This window comes from Nycticebus coucang, chromosome 5 (assembly GCF_027406575.1).
Source record: "Nycticebus coucang isolate mNycCou1 chromosome 5, mNycCou1.pri, whole genome shotgun sequence".
NCBI classification, from domain to species: domain Eukaryota; kingdom Metazoa; phylum Chordata; class Mammalia; order Primates; family Lorisidae; genus Nycticebus; species Nycticebus coucang.
Window position 1 is genome coordinate 24,120,836 of NC_069784.1, and position 19,992 is coordinate 24,140,827.

A 19,992-nucleotide genomic window follows, 5' to 3' on the forward strand; every position below is an offset into this window, starting at 1 on the left:
AGGCACAGAAAGAGGGAGACAGGGCAATATAGGTGTACAGTAGGGTACTTTGACACAACCTTAAAAACCCCACCTTCTGGGGGTGCCCAGTTGCGTGGTTCCCTTGAGGTCAGCAGCTCTTTGCTAACCTGATCAGACACAGTACCCCACCTCCACCAAGTAGAGAGGAAAGACAAAAATGCTTTAAATCAAACCAAAAGAAGCAAACAGAAAACTTTACGGGGATAAAATTGGGTGAAAAACCAAATTATATCGGTAGAAACACTAGCAAAAATGAAGTTGAAGTTATTAAAAAAGGCAGCAATGGGAAATTATAATTAAACTAGGAAAATTGAGAAAGAAAAAGGGATCTGTGTGGAAAAGATTGAAATTAAAAAAACAAAAGAACATCAGCAACGTCAAAATAAACAAACAAAAAAAAACAACCAAACCAAAAACAAAAAGAAGAAAAAAATACACAACCAAAAACAAAGCAGTTTGTATATGTTATTGAATATTGTCTGGGCAACACGTGGTCTTCTGGGGTATGAGATGTTAGTCACAGTTCTGATACGACTGGAGGCTGCTGATTTCTCAAACCCCAGCAGGTAGACACCCTAAATCTCTCTTCAGCCTACTTAAAAGGCACTTTGAACTTGTAAACTTGCTGAGCAGAAGCTTTCCCAGCTTTCTCGCTGGAATCGCTGCTGAAGTGGCTATGCACTTACTCAGTGTGCCAAAACCGATCTCACTCTGCCCCTGAGGGTTAGGGCTGCAAGGCGGCTCAGACCCCACCCTTAGGCTACTTGGTTGCTGGGTTACCAGCTCCCACCCGTTTCTAGCTCTGCGACCCTGAGGGCAGAGCTTGCCGGGGCAGATCACTGACAATGGATCCGTGTGACCCACCGCCAAACACTATCAGCTCCGTCTGGCTCAGCGGCTCAGACTGGGGCCCTAGACAACGGCCAAAGTTCTCCGCACTCCCGCTCAGGCCTTCCCCAAGGCAGTTCAACTCAGTGCCAAGTCCAAGGACATCAAAACAGTTCACAGGTAAGGCCTTTCTGGTTTGCAGTCTCGCTGCTACTGAACTTACAGTTGTGGGCGGGTTTAGATGGATTGAACACACGCGACCACTTGCCGGCTTTCCACTGTTTTAGTCCTCCTCTTGGGGTCCAGAAGTCTCTCGCTGACTCCCTGTATTTTCATAGGAGTGATGATAGGCAGTTCCCACCAGCCAGAGATGCCTGGAGTCCTATCTCCCCAGACTCACGGTGCCCAGATGCAAGGAAGCTGTTACTCGGCTGCCATCTTGCTCCGCCTCTGAATTAGGCATGATTTCTTAAATCACATGTTGCTTTTTTATACAAAGGAAAATATAAATGAAATACAGTGGTTAAGATTTTCTTTTTTTCCAAATTGCAATCTGGGACACAATCCTGTTTATTCTGGATGGCACTCAGTCCACACCTAGTTCAGGGAATAGACATCCATAAGAACAACCAAAACATTATGTCACCAACTCTAACACGTGATTGTGCTCTGTTGGGTTCACATCTACAAAGTACAAAGGCAGAGGATTTCAGGTGTGGAGACCAATTTGCTTTTGTTGCTACATTAATTCTCAACCATCATCTTCAAGATTTCCAAGCTGTACTTGAATAAGGAATAGTTCTTTTTTTATCTGGTGGCTTAAAGTAGAAATAAACAAGCACTGCTGGATCCTCTGCACTGATTTTTTTGCCATCGTTTTCAGCTTTGTTTCAATGGCTTTTATCTTTACAACAACACTTAGATTAGACTGAGTAGGCTCAGTGCTTGAGGATGGCTCAAGACTGATTGGAAGGATCTTATTCTTGTTATGATCGTATCTCTTTACTTGAGCATGTGCCCACTGCACCACCAGCTTCTTAGACAGAGCCAGCCTGCCACTGACACAGACACTCACTAGATGGCTTGTTCTGCTTATTTATGGCGTCTGTGTTGTGCCCTCAGCTCATCCCCCAAAAGCAGGTCCCAATTCTGCAGACCAGCAGACCTCCAGACGTGACCGCCTCCACCTTACTACCACCCACTGCCAGCCCGCCTGTCGCTCAAGCTGACATAGTCTTACTCTGTTGCCCTGGGTAGAGTGCTCTGGCATCACAGTTCACAGCAACCTCAAACTCTTGGGCTTAAACGAAGCTCTTGCCCTAGCCTCCCACGTAGCTGGGACTACAGGTGCCCACCACAATGCCTGGCTGTTTTTGTTGTTGTTTTTGTTGTTGTTGTCGTCGTTGTTTAGCTGGCCTGGGCTGGGTTTAAAACCCACCAGCCTCCGTGTATGTGGCTGGCACCGTAAACACTGTGCTAAGATTTTAACTTCACGTTTAGAATCTAAAATGTCCATGTTTTTCAACCACAGTATCTTCCTCTGCACAGCATCAAGAGTGTTGCTGATGCAGTTATTTCTTAAAAGAATCCTTATAAGAACAAAAAGTCAGTAATTCTGCGCTCTTGAGCTGACTTTACAATTATATAGGGCCAATTTATTTTTGAGACAAGAGTTTTCCATTGTCGCCTAGGCTGGAGTGCAATGGTGTTGTCACAGCTTACTGTAACCTCAAACTCCTGAGCTCAAGCGATCCTCCTGGCTTAGCCTCCTGAGTAGCTGGGACTACATGTATATGCCATCACACCCAACTAATTTTTCTTTTCTTTTTTATAGAGACAGGGTCTTGCTGTGTTACCCAGGCTTATCTCAAACTGCCAGTCCCAAGTGATCCTCCTGTCTTGCCCTCCCAAAGTGCTAGTATTAACATGCTTGAGCTACTGGCCAGGCCAGTTTGCTTTGGACTTCTGTTTCAGGAATCTTGCTGTATATCTGATTTAACATGTACCCCATTCCTTTCCATAAGCATTTGTTTTTGTTCGAAGTGTCCTATTATTGTCTACTGGTTTTTATTCCCATTTGTATACACTCATTCTACTAGTTTTACTGCAGATTCTTTTGATGTTTACATATACACAGGAATGAAACTACATTGCAGCTCCTGCTTAGCTGACAACTGTCTTAAGGAACTATCGATAATTTCAGTGATCAATTTCAGTGATGTTAAAAATGAAAAAAGTAAACTGATGAAATACAACAACAGTTCTAAGTACAAGATTGTTCCAGTGTTTGACTTGTTTTTATAGATAGATGTGTATATTCAAAAATAGTAATAATCTGTTAATGGAAACTTAAGACCTTTAACTTGTAGAGTTCGTGATTTTTTTATTATAGTATCCAAAGCTGTCTCACTGCTACAGAATGGTGTGTTGGAGTTATATTTCCTATCTTACACAATTTTAAAGGGAGCAGAAATGCTTCTAAGATAGTATGACTTTTCTTCCCTACTGTTTACTGTGAGACACTGGGAAAGTACATAAACTTTCTATGCCTCAGTTTCCCTCAGGAAATCATAATAATGCTAACTACATAAACTCAGGAGTACCTGGCATGCAGAAAGTGGGCACTAACTAAATGTGAGCGGGTATCAATTAAAAAAATTTTAGAAGTGAGATTACTCTCGAGTACATATTTTATTTTCATTTTTATTCTTTTTTCTTCATAGACAATTAAAAGAAGAAAATAACAGTGGAAAAGAAAAATTAAGGCTCATGGCAGTGAAAAATTCAGAAGTCATGGCCCAATTAACTGACGCTAGACAAAGTATTCTGTCGCTAGAAAGTGAGTTAGAGGACAAAGATGAAATACTTAGAGAAAAATTTTCTCTAATGAATGAAAACCGAGAATTAAAGGTTCGTGTTACAACACAAAATGAGCGACTGGATTTGTGCCAGCAAGAAATTGAAAGTTCAAGGGTAGAAATGAGAAGTTTGGAAAAACTTATGTCCCAGTTGCCAGTAAGTATGTGTGAAGAGAAATATACTGTACTTGATTAAGTAATGGAAGAGAAATATTTTACTGAAGTGTTTTATAAAAGACCATCATTTTGTGCTTGCTTTAGTAGCTTCTTTTTCTACCTATTTTACCTTCAGTCATCAATTTCTTTTCTATCCAATCTATTTTTCCCCCCAACACTTGCCGTTCCTACTCTACTCTTTCTCTCTCAAGTACCATATATTATAAGAATGGCACAAAATTATTTTTTAAAAACAGCTTTATTGAGGTATTGTTTGTAAATCATTAACCCATTTTAAGTGTGCTAGTCCATATTTTTAGGAAATTTATAAGTTTTGTAACAATCAGCATAATCTAGTTTTCAAACATTTCTTTCATCTCCTAAAGATAATTTGTACCCAGTTATAATTGGTCTCTATACCTACATCCACTCCTAGGAAGTCACTAATATTTTCTACCTCTATAGATTTGTCATTTCTAGCCATGTCATATAAATCAAATTATATAATATGTGATCTTTTGCATTCTTAATGTTTTTAAGTGTTCTCAGTGTTTCATTTTTTTATTTTTATTTTTTGTTTGTTTTGTATTTTGTATGTTCTGTTTTGTTTTGTATTTTGTATGGTGTAGAATCCGCATAGCCTCAAACTCTTGGGCTCAGGTGATCCTCTTGCCTCAACCTCTCAAGTAGCTGGGACTAAAGGCTTGCACCACCACACCTGGCCAGTTTTTTCTATTTTTAGTAGGGAAGAAGTCTTGCTTTTGTTCAAACTCCTGAGCTCAAGCAATCCACTTGCCTCAGCCTCCCAGAGTGCAAGGATTACAGGTGTGAGCCACCACATCCAGCCAGTATCTCATTTTTTTATTGTTAAATATTTCACTGTATGGATATACTATATTTTATTTATGCTTTTATTAGTGGCATTTGGGTTTTTTCTACTTGTGAGCTATTATGAATAATGTTGCTATGAATACATTTTTTGTTTTGTTTTTGAGTTCCAAAAACAAAGTTTTGAAAGTTGAGTTTCGAATTCCAAAGTTTCTCAGGAATAGTTACAGGTCTTTATGTAGATATGTTTTCATTTCCCTTGGGTATATCCTATGCATTGAATTGTAGAATTTTCCAGTCATTGGTAAATTTATACCAAATTATTTTCTAAAATGTCTCCACCATTTTACATTCTTGTCAGCAATGTATGAAGGTTCCTGTTTCTCCACATCCTTGCCAATGCTTGTTACTATCTATCTTTTTCCTTATAGCCATCTCAGTGTGTGTGACATGATATTACATTGTGGTTTTAATTTGCATTTCCCTGATGGCTAATGTACAGCAACTTTTCATGGACTTATTAGAATGGTATATAATGGTATATTATAATGGTAAAATGTTTTATTTTAATGGTTTATCACCTTTTCTATTTGTTTTTATATATGATCATATAAATAAGTGAGATTAGGCAGAAGGTAACTATCTGTGTTAGATATAAAATAAAGGTATGATGAGGGGAAAGCTAAAGATAAAAATATCATGATTGGTTTCAAATATAAATGTATGGTAGGCTAGATGATACAATCTTATATTAACCATACAATTATGAACTAAAAAGGGATCTTAGAAGTCATCTGATTCAATACCATCATTTTCTTGATAAAGAAATCTAGATCTGTCTCGGTGCCTATAACTTAAGCAGCTAAGGTTCTAGCCACATACACCAGAACTAGTGGGTTTGAATCCAGCCCAGGCCTGCCAAACAACAATGACAACTACAACCAAAGAATAGCTGGGCGTTGTGGCGGGCCCCTATAGTCCCAGCTACTTGGGAGGCTGAGGCAACAGAATCGCTTAAGCCCAGGAGTTGGAGGTAACTGTGAGTTGTGATGCCACAGCACTTTATCCAGGGCAACAGCTTGAGGCTCTGTCTCAAAAAAAAAAAAAGAAAGAAAGAAAAGAAAGAAATCTAGATCCAAGGAAGTAAAAAAACATACCCCAACTAGCAAGTAGCAGAATTTAACTAGGATATATCAATCTTAGTTCTTCTATTATATCTGCTTTCCTAGAATGCTACTTAATGGCTTAGATTTTTAATACACCGTTTGCTTTTGAAATTTGAAAGTAATTACATGCAGATAGGATTTTTAAATTTATATTCTCATTTTTGCCCAGTGTCAAGAATTATTTGACAGATGATTCTGAAGGTGGTATGGTAATGTATCCTTCACATGTGTTTCAGATAGTGCTAAGAATGATATGATTAGGATGTGTGATTTGGTTATATTTTAAAGGTAGTAGTCATTAAGTGCTTCTCTTCCTCCTCATTATAACTAAAATCTAAAAAATTTTAAATTAATAATTAATAAAATAAAATTATTTATTTTTAAATTAATAAAATTTTAAATTTTATAATTTTAAAAATTTTATTATTCAATCATACAGAAAAGTACAGAAAGCAATCTAGCATAACATTTGCCAAAATCTGGGACACATATTACCATATCAGCTTTAGATTTTTTTAAAATATAGTTTTACAGATAGTTTCTTTATGTACCTGATTAGATCCTAATTCTCTTCCTCTCTTCTCAGAAGTGGCAACTATTCTGAAATTCATGTGTATCCTTCACATACAGATACATCTAAAAATACACATATATATATTACATTCTTATTTTAAAAAAATACTGTTTGCCACTGTAATTTTTCACTCAAAGTTATATTGTAAGATATATATATATCTTACAATAATATATATATATTAACTTATATAACACAGGTTTGTCTCAGCTATTGTGGTTTTCCCCTTTCATTAATATTTTATAATATATTTATATATTCTCCCATTGATGAACATTAGGTTATTTCCATTAAATTTGTATAATTTTTCTGAATAAAGAGCGGTTACATCCCACTTACATATTATAAGCTTATTTATGTTTGTTTTTAAACTTGCAGTTAAAAAGAGAAATACTTGGTTTTAAATCATCTCTTTTTAAGCACCAGATGAGTAGTTTGTCAAAGAAGGAAGACAATTGCATTGGCTGCTGTGAGGCAAATAAATTGATGATTTCAGAACTGAGGTACAATTTTCAGATTCTAAATTTATAGTAAAGAATGATTTTAGGGGTAATTAAATTGCTATCTTTCATTAAGAAATTTTAAAATTACACAGATAAATCCAGAAAGTATTCTAGCAAACGTCTGCGATTTTGTAGCTAAGAATTGATTCTTGACATTTTGTGATAATTATTTCAAATCTGTTTCTCTGAATAAAAAATGAAATATTACAGGATAGGTAATACCTTTTGCTCCTTGCTGCTAGTCTCATTTTCGTAAGTATCCAAAAGACTAGATGTGTATTTTTCTACCATTTTGTATATGTTTGCCTTAACACACATTAAGTATAAATGTACTGTTATGTTTATATTGTTTGCAGTTTTATTTTTTCACTCAGTATTTAAATAATTTGTCCGTATGGAGATAGTCATTGATGAATGGATGATTTGTGTGGTTAGTTTAAAGTAAGCTGTATAAGATTCTATCCTATAACTTTGTCACAATTTGTATATACATTCCTTTATTGATAGTTACCTTGTTTCTAGTTATTTTCTGTGACAGATAGTGCTATAAATAACATCCATATCCATGTTTTCTCGTACATCTATATAAGAGTTTCTCTAGTTTATATTTCTAACAGTGAATTTGCTGGGTCATGGAGTATGTAAATTTTTAGTTGTACTAGGTACTGCCAAGTTTGTAAAGTGGCTGAACCAATTTACAGTCCTACCCGTGGTATACAGGACTTTCCATATCCTGCCTGAGAATGGACTAATAACAGAATTCAAAAATTTTTACCAAATTGAAAGGTGAAAAGTAGTATAGTAAGAGATATTTCTATAGAATTTTTCTAATAATTTTTTGCTGCTTTTCTTTTGTACCAGGATAAAGCTTGCAATAAAAGAGGCAGAAATTCAAAAGCTTTATGCGAACTTGAATACAAGTCACTTATCTCAGAGTATTAGTATTTGTAATGACAGCCAGGAAAGTAGCAAATTAACTTCGTTAGAAGCAGAACCTGTGAAACTAGGTGGTCATCAAGTAGGTAAGTATATTATATTGAGTTCTTTTAATAAATTATCATAAGAATTCTTGATGATCATTTTATAAGAAATTGGATTGGGTGGTGCCTGTGACTCAAGGAGTAGAGTGCCGGTCCCATATGCCTGAGGTGGTGGGTTCAAACCCAGCCCCCACCAAAAACCAAAAAAAAAAAGAAATTGGATAATCAGCTGTTTGGTTTCTCTTACCAAACTACTGGACAATAATATGTTGTTAATAGTTATGTCTGATAAGTTAGCAAAAATTAACTTCAGAATTCTTGGACTTTGCATCATTCTTTATGAATATAATTTATTGAAAATTTATATCCAATCAAATGTACCCATTTAAAATATGCAATTTGTTAAGTTATGTCACATTTTTTTTTTTATATGCTTATACTCTTGTTTCCAATACCACCATCAAGACATATCTTCCATTAGGGTTCTTTTGTACTTTCCTTCAGTTTGCTTTAGATTTAATTTGTTTTTAATGTTTATTAAAGCTAAAAGATTAAATTATGGATTTTAACCCTCTCTTCTTTTCTCATGTCAGTATTTAAGTACAAAAACTTCCCTTTAAGCCAGCGGTTCTCAACCTGTGGGTCGTGACCCACAGGAATTGTATTAAAGGGTCATAGTATTAGGAAGGTTGAGAACCACTGCTTTAAGCAATACTTTGGTTGTGTCCTACTAATCTTAATTTGTTTTGTATCCATTTTCATTCAATTAAAAATATTTCCGTATCCCTTGTGATTTCTTCTTTGACTCATAGGTTATGTTTATTTGATTTCCACATTATTTGCATATTTTTTCAAATACTTTTGTGACTACTAAAGTGCTCAGGGAACACACTTTATAGGACTTCATTTTCTTAAAGTTTTTTGAGGCTTGGTTTATTGGCTAACCAACCCATGCCCTATTTTTTTTTTTTTTTTTTTTTTTTGCAGTTTTTGGCCGGGGCTGGGTTTGGACCCGCCACCTCCGGCATATGGGGCCAGTGCCCTACTCCTTTAAGCCACAGGCAATGCCCCCCATGCCCTATCTTGATGAAAGTACTAAGTGTACTTGAAAAAATTGTGTATTCTGCAGTTATAGGATGGAGTATTTTTTCAGTGTCAAACATATTAAGTTGGTTGAAGTATTGTTTACGTCTCCTTTATTCCTAGAGATTTTCTTGATTCTTTTTTTTTTTGTTTTGGTTTTTGGCCGGGGCTAGGTTTAAACCCGCCACCTCCGGCATATGGGACCGGCGCCCTACTCCTTGAGCCACAGGCGCCGCTTATTCCTAGAGATTTTCTATGTATTTGTTTTATCAGTTACTGAGAGAGTAGAATTGAAATCTTCAGCTATAAATGTGGATTTGTTCATTTTTAAAATTTTGTCTCTCTTTGCTTCCTGTATTTTAAAGATAGTGTATACATAAAAATTGAAAAGGGTTATATCTTCCTGTTGAATGGACCTTTTTTTTTTTTTTTTTTGAGGCAGAGTCTCACTATGTTACCCTCAGTTAGTGTGCCGTGGTGTCACAGCTCATAGCAACCTCAAATTCCTGGGCTCAAGCTATTCTCCTGCCTCAGTCTCCCCAGTAGCTGGGACTATAGGTGCCTGCCACAATGCCCGGCTATTTGTTTTGTTGTTGTAGTTGTCATTGTTGTCATTGTTGTTTGGCAGGCCCAGGCTAGGTTCAAAGCTGCCAGCTCCAGTGTATGTGGCTGGCACCCTAGCTGCTGAGCTGTAGGCGCTGAGTCTGAATGGACTTTTTTACGTTAAACTTCTTACTTCCCTGGCTCCCTGCTTTTTTGGTGTCCCTGAGTAGGCTCAAACCCTTTTAATTCCTGGTAATATTCTTTATTGTGAAGGCTACTTTGAAATTAATAAAGCCCCTCCAGCTTGTTTTGATTAGTGTTTGCTTGATTTAACTTTTCCCATCTTTTTAACCTGTATTTTTGTATGTATATAAAGTGATTTTCTTAGAGAAAGCATGTAATTGAGTCTTATTTTTATATCCAAGCAGACATTTTTTTGCTTTTTTATTAGACTATTTAGATCACTTACATTTAATGTAACTATTGATCTTTTGGGGTTTAAATCTACCATCTTGGCATTTGTTTTCTTCTTTTCTTTTTCTTTTTTTGAGACAGAGTCTCTCTGTATCACCCTCAGTAGAGTGCTATAGTATCATAGCTCACAGCAACCTCAAACTTTTGGGCTCAGGCAATTCTCTTGCCTCAGTCCCCCAAGTAGCTAGGACTACATGCGCCCACCATAATGCTTGGTTATTTTTTAGAGCAGAGGTCTCATCTGGCTCAGGTTGATCTCGAACCTGTGACCTCAGGCAATCCATCCACCTCTGCCTCCCAAGTGCTGGGATTACAGGCGTGAGCCACTGTGGCTGGCAGCATTTGTCTGTTTTTCCTGTCTCTTTTGGATCAAGTATACTTGAGCATTCAATTTTTTTCTCCACTTTTTTTTTCTTTTTTTAAAGAGACAAGGTCTTGCTCTGTCACCAAAGCTAGAGTGTGGTAGTGAGATCATACCTCACTGTAAACTTGGACTCCTAGGCTCAAAAATTTAAAAATTATCTGGACATGGTGGTATATGCCTATAGTTCCAGCTACTTGGGAGGGTGAGGCAGGAGGATTGCTTGAGCTCAAGATTTTAAGGCTGCAGTGAGCTATAATGAAACCACTATACTCTTGTATGGGCAACATCAAGAAGCTATTTAAAAAACCAAATTTTTTTGTAGTGGTGGAAATCTTGCTCGCAAGGTTGGTCTCAAGTTCCTGGTCACGAGCAAGTCTCTTGCCTCGGCCTCTCAAAATGCTGAGATTACAGGTGTGAGCCACCATTCTTGGCCTCTTTTCTCTACTATTGATTCATTGTATTAATATATACTTTATTTTTTTAGTGGTTGCCCAAAGGTAACACAGTCTGCCTTCAAAATAGTGGCTATTAGCAGCCAAGAATCATTCAAATATCTAAATAATCAGAGAGAATAGGGAAGAAAATGATGGGTTTGGCAGAGAGAGTGCTGCTTATTAGAGGTAATAATATATAAAATATGCCATTGATTTCCTGACATCAAAGAACAGAGCCAATGACAGATTGATAGCCCAAAAAGTGAAAGACTGTGGATGTGGAGAATTGATGGGAAATGGTTGCTTATATATCTCTTGAAGGCAAAGTGCATTTCTTCTGGTTTCCACATCTGGGGCTTTAAAGAGGCGTAAGTAGCTGGTGACATGAGAAAGCATACCACCCACCTCAGCAAGTGGTAGGATTACAGGTGTGAACCACCATGCCAAGCCCCCATTAAAATATTCTTAATGATCTCAAGTTGTCCAAATAATGTTATGATTAACTTGAGCTTAAGGAAACAGAGAAACTTAAAAATTTTTTTACAAGATTTCTATTTTAAAAATGGAATTATAAAATGTGGGAAAAGACTCTTTAAACTTCTGATATAAAAGAATAGTCTTTATCTAGAAAAGTAAATGATTCAGAAGAACATTCCTTTTTGTTATATATTTAATTTTGAGAGTACTTATTCCTTAATTATGTTTTCCCTATTATATCTCTTTTTTTTTTTTTTTTTGTAGAGACAGAGTCTCACTGTACCGCCCTCGGGTAGAGTGCCGTGGCGTCACACAGCTCACAGCAACCTCCAACTCTTGGGCTTACCCGGTTCTCTTGCCTCAGCCTCCCGAGCAGCTGGGACTACAGGCGCCCGGCACAACGCCCGGCTATTTTTCTGTTGCAGTTTGGCCGGGGCTGGGTCCGAACCCGCCACCCTTGGCATATGGGGCTGGCGCCCTACTCACTGAGCCACAGGCGCTGCCCTATTATATCTCATTTTCTATCCCTTTTAATATTTTTTGATCAGAAACTAAACTTTGTTTATGATTCAATCTTTCAACTATTTAAAAAGGTTTTTATTCTTAAGTCTTATTCAGAACACTTTTCCTTTCATATTTATTAGGAGAAAGTATAAAAGATCAAAATCAACATGCTGTGAATAAGCAATATGAAAGAGAGAGGCGAAGACTTGCAATTGGAATAGAAGAACTACGTACTAAGCTGATGGAAATAGAAGCTGAAAATTCTGATTTGAAGGTTAACATGGCTCACAGAACTAGTCAGTTTCAACTGATTCAAGAGGAACTGCTAGAGAAAGCTTCAAATTCCAGCAAACTAGAAAGTGAAGTAAGCTTGGAATTAGCTGGTTATATGTATTAAATTTTGAGACAGGAAAAAAGATATTGTTGCAAGCTCTATAAAAATTGTATGTTTAAGTTCAGAATTTATAAGTTTAAAGAAATGGTACCACATGAATTATAGATTCTTTTAATATTATACAGTATTTGGAAACTTTTGTGTTTTGAACTATGTTAAAAGTAGGCAAATGCTCTCTACTAGCTAAAATATCTCAAATATGGTGAAACTAATACTGCTTTGTAGTCCATTATTTCTTCTGCTGTGTAAGTTAATAAGGTTAATGTACATTATAAGAATTTGGATTATGTAGATGGAAGAAAAGAAGGAATAATAGAGGATTTCAAATTTTAGCAAACTTGGAACCACCTATGATACCTGCTAAACATACAGATTTCTAGCAGTTCTGATTCAGTATATATGGGATATGGCACAGGAATCTGCAGTTTTAAACAACTGCGTGTAAATCTGATACAGATATGCTATGAATTACATTCTCAGAAGGAGAATGTATGTACTTTGAGTATGTACTTTGAATATGTGCTCTTCATTTTCACTGAGGAAAGGAGAAGGATGCCTGATTAGGTGACTGTGGACCAGGACCACACGTGTGTGTGTTACATTCAACTTCAAACCTCAGGCTGCAGTATCTAGAGACACTTTTTAAATGTTTGCTTTTTTCATCTAAAAGTCTACAAGGTCGGGGCGGCACCTATGGCTCAGTCGGTAAGGTGCCGGCCCCATATACTGAGGGTGGCGGGTTCAAACCCGGCCCCGGCAGAACTACAACAAAAAAATAGCCGGGTGTTGTGGCGGGCGCCTGTAGTCCCAGCTACTTGGGAGGCTGAGGCAAGAGAATCGCTTAAGCCCAGGAGTTGGAGGTTGCTGTGAGCTATGCCATGCCATGGCACTCTACCTAGGGCCATAAAGTGAAACTCTGTCTCTACAAAAAAAAAAAAAATAAATTAAAAAAAAATAAAAGTCTACAAGGTCAAGGAAAAGACCTATGGGATAAGAACATATGTTAATGATGGAAAAAAAGATTTAAGCAGTCTATAATCATAGCTACCAGCTTATTTAGAAAATTGTCGAGTACTGATATTAATAACTTTCTTAAATTATAAAAATACAGTGTTGTGGAAAATATTGAAAATACAGAAAGAGAAAAAGAAAAATAAACCATTGATAATTCTATTACCAGAAATAACTGCTGTTAACATTTTATTATACCTACTTCAGTCTTTAACAGTTACTTAAAAACTAGGGTGTAATCCTATTTGGATATGTGGGTCTGCATTAAATTACTTACGTATTACATAAATGGAAGAAGTGATATTGTATCCCTTGTTTTCTTTTCACTATTTAGTTTTCTTCTAAATTGTCACTTATTTTTTAAAGTACTTACAATTATGTGGATTAAAAAGTCACTTTCTTCAAATCCTAAATGTTTATTATTATAATGTATTTAAGCTTTAAAGAGGAACAGGTATTTAATTTTAGGTTATGAAGTCATTGTCTTTAAAAAATAATTCTCTGTTTCACCGTGTTTTCAGATGACAAAGAAATGTTCTCAACTTTTAACTCTAGAGAAACAGCTGGAAGAAAAAATAGTTGCTTATTCCTCTATTGCTGCAAGAAATGCAGAACTAGAACAGGAGCTCTTGGTAAAACATAACCCTCGTTGTCATCAATTTAATGTGACTTTTAGGCATTTTATTTGTAAAAGCATGTTTGTTTTAGTCTTATTATTTGAAATGTACCAAATAGGAAAATACAAATTTTTTGAAACTTTTCTGATCATTCATTTTTGTTTTTATATATATATATATATATATATTTTTTTTTTTTTTTTTTTTTTTTTTGTGGTTTTTGGCTGGGGCTGGGTTTGAACCCGCCACCTCTGGCATATGGGACTGGCACCCTGTTTTTATATTTTTAAGTTTATAAGCAAGTTGTTACCCATATTTTCCTATTTTTATCCTAATAGAATTGAAGAATTATTATCCAGGTTTTCTCAATTTATTCTAATGGTAGTTCTTTGACACGCTTCTCAATTATTTTTAAATAGTTTCATTTTGATGGAATTTTTAAATAACCATTTTGTTAAAGTTTGAAGCATCAACTACTGTAATTCTTTTTTTTTTTTTTTTTTTTTTGTGGAGACAGAGTCTCACTTTATCACCCTCGGTAGAGTGCCATGGCATCACACAGCTCACAGCAACCTCCAACTCCTGGGCTTAAGTGATTCTCCTGCCTCAGCCTCCCGAGTAGCTGGGACTACAGGCACCCGCCACAATGCCCAGCTATTTTTTGGTTTGCAGTTCAGCCGGGGCCGGGTTTGAACCCGCCACCTTCGGTATATGGGGCCGGCGCCCTACCGACTGAGCCACAGGCGCCACCCAACTACTGTAATTCTTTAAATATTTAAAGAATAGAATATGACAAATTTAGTGTTTGATGTTTATTATTTATTTATTTAATTATTTTTGACACAGAGTCTCACTATGTCGCCTTTGCTAGAGTTGTGTGGCATTGCAGCTCACAGCAACCTCAAACTCTTGGGCTTAGGCAATTCTCTTACTTCAGCCTCCCAAGTAGCTGGGACTACAGGCACCTGCCACAATGTCCAGCTATTTTTTTGTTGTAGTTGTCATTGTTGTTTGGCAGGCCTGGGCTGTGTTCGAATCTGCCAGCCCTGGTGTATGTGGCTGGCACCCTGCCTGCTGAGCTACAGGTGCTGAGCCATGTTTGATGTACTTTAATGTAAAGCTAGTTTAAAATTATATTCTTTTAAAGCATTTTGTATTTCTAGGAAAAGAACGAAAAGATAAGAAGTTTAGAAACCAATATCAATACAGAGCATGAAAAAATTTGTTTAGCCTTTGAAAAAGCAAAGAAAATTCATCTTGAACAGCATAAAGAAATGGAAAAGCAGATTGAAAGAGTAAGTAATACTTAGAATATGAATGCTGAAAAGAACCTAAAACATTATTAACCCAGTGTTTTTTGTTTTTTAGATAAGGAAATAGACTCAGACAAGTCAGTGGCAAGAGCTGTAATTAGAACCCCATTCCTTCTAAATAATTTTCTCAATTTTTTTTTAAATATAGTATGCTTTCCATTTCAGCTTTGATCGCTATTTTTTGACATTATTAAAGTAAGAGTGACTTTGTAGACTCTATAGAAATATCAGTTCCTTAACGATTGGTTGACAGGAGAAAAGGAAATAAGAGCACTATTAACTTGGGTTAAAAGTAAAAAAGAAGATATGAGCCCCCGAATGCAAGACTATGTAAAAATAGGTACAGTAGTCCTCCTTATCCCTGGGGGATACATTCTAAAACCCTCACTAAATATCTGAAACCACAACTAGTACCAAACCCTTTATATATTAATGCTATGTTTTTCCTATACTTACTTATGACAATGTTTAATTTATAAATTAGGTGCAGCAGAATGTAAACTATTTATAAATTGACTAACAACAATAAGTACTAATAAAACACTTATAACAATATACTATAATAAAAATGAATATGGTCTCTTTCTTTTTTATGCCCCAGTGCCTCCTTTGCACTTTTATGAATGTAGGTTCTGTTGGGCATCTTCTAGAAGAGCCCAATTTCATCACAACTGAACACTTGACCAGCCTGGGCAACATAGCAAGACACTGACTCTACAAAAAGATAAGAAAAATTAGCTAGGTGTGGTGATATGTGCCCGTAGTTCTAGCTACTTAGGAGGCTGAAGCAGGAGGATCACTTGAGCCCAGGAGTTCAAGGCTTCAGTGAACTTTAATTGCAGCCTGGGCAACAGAAAAAGACTTCATCTCTTTTTTTTAAAGAAAAAGAAAAGTTAAAATTAAGATTTACTTTGGATTGTCTCCTTTCTTCTTAATCAACTTCTTCAGCTCTACCAGAAATGTAGCAGCAACTTCTTCATTGGCAGATGTAGCCTCTTCATTGATTTTTATATTTTTTAGTCCGAACTTAATCTTGAATCTATGTAACCATCCCTTACTTGCAATAAATGATTTTTGTCACTTGTTTTCAGGGAATCCCTGCTGAAGTTTATATGCTCAATGCTTTCTGGTTTAGCACATTGCCATCAATCAGAACATGTTTTCTGTTCGTGTAGTCTACCCACAAATTTAACGCCTTTTTAATTTTAACTACACACTTGTCATACACAGTTTATATAACTTCAGCAACTTTAACACATAATTTTTTCTTTATTAAGTCAAAAACTTTCACCTTTTCCCTTAATGGAAGTATTTTATGGCTTCTCTCTGGCATATCTAAACTGCCAGCATCACTACTCTCATATTTTCGGGCCATTAATAAGTAAAATAAGTATTACTTGAACACAATCATTATGATAGTGTGACAAGTGACCCAATAACCAAGACAACTATGAAGTAACTAGTAAGTGGGAAGTATATTCGGCTTGGATACACTGGAGAGTGGGATGGCATGAGAGTTCATCACATGCTCACAATGACATGTGATTTAAAACTAATGAATTGTGTTTTCCTAGAACTTTCCATTTAATGTTTTCAGGCAACAGTTGACCACAGGTAACTTAAACCATATAAAAGTGAAGTTGCAGTTAGGGGAACTACTGTAATTTAGATGAGTTAAATAGCAGAATGGAATAGATATAATGAAAGTCAGTGAACTTGAATATAGAGCAGTAGATATTCCGAACAATAGAGAGAAAACAAGGTTTGGAATATATTAAACAGAGCCTCAAGGACCTCTGGGACAGTATTAGAAAGTCTAACATTCATGTCATCAGAGTTAAAGAAAGAGGAAAATGGGATTGATGCAAAAAATATTTGAACTAATAATGACTGAAAGCGTCACAAATTTGATGAAGATAATAAGTTTACAATTTCAGCAAGATCAAAGAGGGTAAAGTAAAAATAGAAAACTCCAAAACTTGAAAGCTAAAACAAAAGATCTTTAAAGTACCCAGAGATAACTGACTCTTCAAGTAGGGGAACAAAAATTAAAATTACTACAAATTTTTCATTAAAAATTATGAAGGTAAAAAGTACTTTTTTTTAGTGCTGAAAGGCAGAAAAAACTATGTGCATATAATTTTAGATCTAGCAAAATATTCTCCTAGTAATGAAGGAAAAATAAAGACATTCTTAGATAAAGGACAACTTAAGAGAATTTTTTACCACTAGAGGCTGAGATGGGAGGACTGTTTGAGCCTAGTAGATTGAGGTTGCAGTGAATAGTGATTATGCCACTGTACTCCAGCCTGAGTGACAGAGGGAGGCTCTGTTTCTCTACGGGGAAAAAAAAAAACATTTAGAGGCCAGGTGTAGTGGCTCGCCCCTATAATCCTTGCACTCTGGGAGGCCGATGTGGGAAGATACTTGAGCCTAGGAGTTTGAGACCAGCCTGAGCAAGAGAGCCCCCATCACTGCTAAAAATAGAAAAATTAGATGGGTATTCTGGCTTGTGCCTATAGTCCCAGCTACTTAGGAGGCTAAGGCAAGAGAATCACTTGAGCCTAAGAGTTTGAGGTTGCTGTGAGCTATGATGACACCACAGCATTCTACTAAGGATAAGGGAGTAAGATTCTGTCTCAAAAAAAAAAAAAATCATTTAAATTCAAATGAAAGAAATAAACCTGTCTTTGCAGACAACATGATTACCAAAAAAAAAAAAAATACCAAAGAATCTCTAAAAATCTTTTAAAACTTACAAATGAGCAAGGGCACAAACTACAGGATCAACATGCAAAAATCAGATGTGTTTCTATATATACCATCGATAAACAATGGAAAGCAAAATTTCAAAAGCAGTGCTCTTTGCAGTAGCTCCAAAAATATGAAACTTAGGTACAAATATCATAAAATAATGTGGAAAATCTGTATCCTGAACTACAAAATGTTGTTGAAAGAAATGGAAAAAGATGTAAGTAAGGGGAGAGATAAACCATTTCTGTGGTTGGAACCCTCAATGTGTTATTTAAAATATCAGTTTACCTTAAATAGATTTTTAAATTTAATGCATTGCCAATCAGAATCCTTGTAATAGGCCGAACACCATGGATCACACTTGTAATCCTAGCACTCTGGGAGGCTGAGGCGGATAGATTGTCTGAGCTCAAGAGTTTAAGACCAACCAATAGAAAAACTAGCTGGGCACTGTGGCAGGGGTGGTAGCCTCAGCTACTCCAGAGGCTAAGGCAAGAGGATCCCTTGATCCTATGAGTTTGAGCTGTGATCTGTGATGCCACAGCACTGTATCCAGGGTGATAGTGAGATTCTGTCTCAAAAAAGTAATCCCAGTAACAATTTTTATATACATAGATACTTCTTTAATTTTAGGCAAGGTTTCGCTATGTTCCCCAAGCTGGTTGCCGTCTTGGAATTCCTGGGTTCAAGCAGTCCTCCTGCCTCAGCTTCCCTAGTAGCTGGGACCACAGGCACATGCTACCATGCCCAGCTAATTTTTAAGAATATTTTTGTATAAACTGAATCTTACTATGCTGCCCAGGCTGATCTCAAACTCCTAGCTTCCCAGAGTACTGGGACTATAGGCATGAGCTACCACACCTGGCCAGATAGTTGATTTTAAAATTTATAGTAAGTCAAAGGTACTAGAACAGCCAAATAAGTTTCAAAAACAAAGTTGGAGGACTCATGCTACCAGATTGTGATATTAATACTTATAAAGCTGCAGTGATCGAGATAGTGGTATTAGTAGAAGAATAGACCAGTCTAGAAGTAGCCCAAACAAATGTAGTCAGTTAATTTTTGCCAGAGGTAGAAAAGCAATTCAGAGTGGAAAAGATGGTCTTTCAACTAGTGGGGCAAAATCAGTGTGACATTCTTGTATAGAAAAGTGGATCCTCGGTGTATACTTTATATAAAAATGAATTCAAAATGGGTCTTAAATTTAAATATTAAATTTTAGAAACTCTAGAACTCTTAGAAGAAAGTGTAGGAAAAAATCTTCATGACCTTCATGAATTGGGTAGAGAATTCTTAGTTATAGCACCAAAAACACTAAAAGGGGAAAAAATTGTGAAACTGGAATTAATCAACTTAGAAAACTTGTGAAAAACACTATTAAGAGAGTGGAAAGTGAAGCTAAGAGTGGAAGAAAATATTTGTAAATTACGTATCCAGTAAAGAACTTGTACCCAGCATATATAAAGAACTCTCCAAAATTTATCAAAAAGGAAACAACCCAATTTTTTAATGTGCAAAAGATTTGAACAGATACTTGACCAAAAAAGCTATACAGATGGCAAATAAGCATATGAAAGAAAGTATGTTCAACTAGAGTAGTCATTGGGGAAGTGCAAATTAGAAGCAAGAGGAGGACGACGCCTGTGGCTCGGTCAGTAGGGCGCCGGCCCCATATGCCGAGGGTGGCGGGTTCAAACCCAGCCCCGGCCAAACTGCAACAACAACAACAAAAAAAATAGCCGGGCGTTGTGGCGGGCGCCTGTAGTCCCAGCTGCTCGGGAGGCTGAGGCAAGAGAATCGCGTAAGCCCAAGAGTTAGAGGTTGCTGTGAGCCGTGTGACGCCACGGCACTCTACCCGAGGGCGGTACAGTGAGACTCTGTCTCTACAAAAAAACAAAAAAAAAAGAAGCAAGAGGAAATAACTGCTACATTCCTATTAGAATGCAAAGAGAGAAAGAGATTGGCAATAGCAAAGTTGGCCAGGATGCAAAACAGTCGGAATACTCAAAACATTGCGGGTGGGAAGACTAAATGATACAGCTACTCTGGAAAACAATTTGACATTTTCTTATAAAGTTTAACATACACTTAACATAGGGCCCAATAATCC

At 36.5% G+C, this 19,992-nt stretch overlaps 1 protein-coding gene across 2 annotated transcripts in view; it reads left to right on the plus strand.

Moving 5' to 3' along the window:
- The window catches only part of CCDC18 (coiled-coil domain containing 18), a 119,197-nt gene that overhangs the window by 26,627 nt on the left and 72,578 nt on the right, over positions 1–19,992 (plus strand). For both annotated transcript variants that reach the window (XM_053590817.1, XM_053590818.1), the window contains exons 10-15: positions 3,573–3,864; positions 6,810–6,934; positions 7,796–7,956; positions 11,934–12,157; positions 13,720–13,830; positions 14,979–15,110. In XM_053590817.1, coding sequence (XP_053446792.1) covers positions 3,573–3,864; positions 6,810–6,934; positions 7,796–7,956; positions 11,934–12,157; positions 13,720–13,830; positions 14,979–15,110 — 1,045 coding nt within the window. The remainder of the gene's footprint in view (positions 1–3,572; positions 3,865–6,809; positions 6,935–7,795; positions 7,957–11,933; positions 12,158–13,719; positions 13,831–14,978; positions 15,111–19,992) is intronic.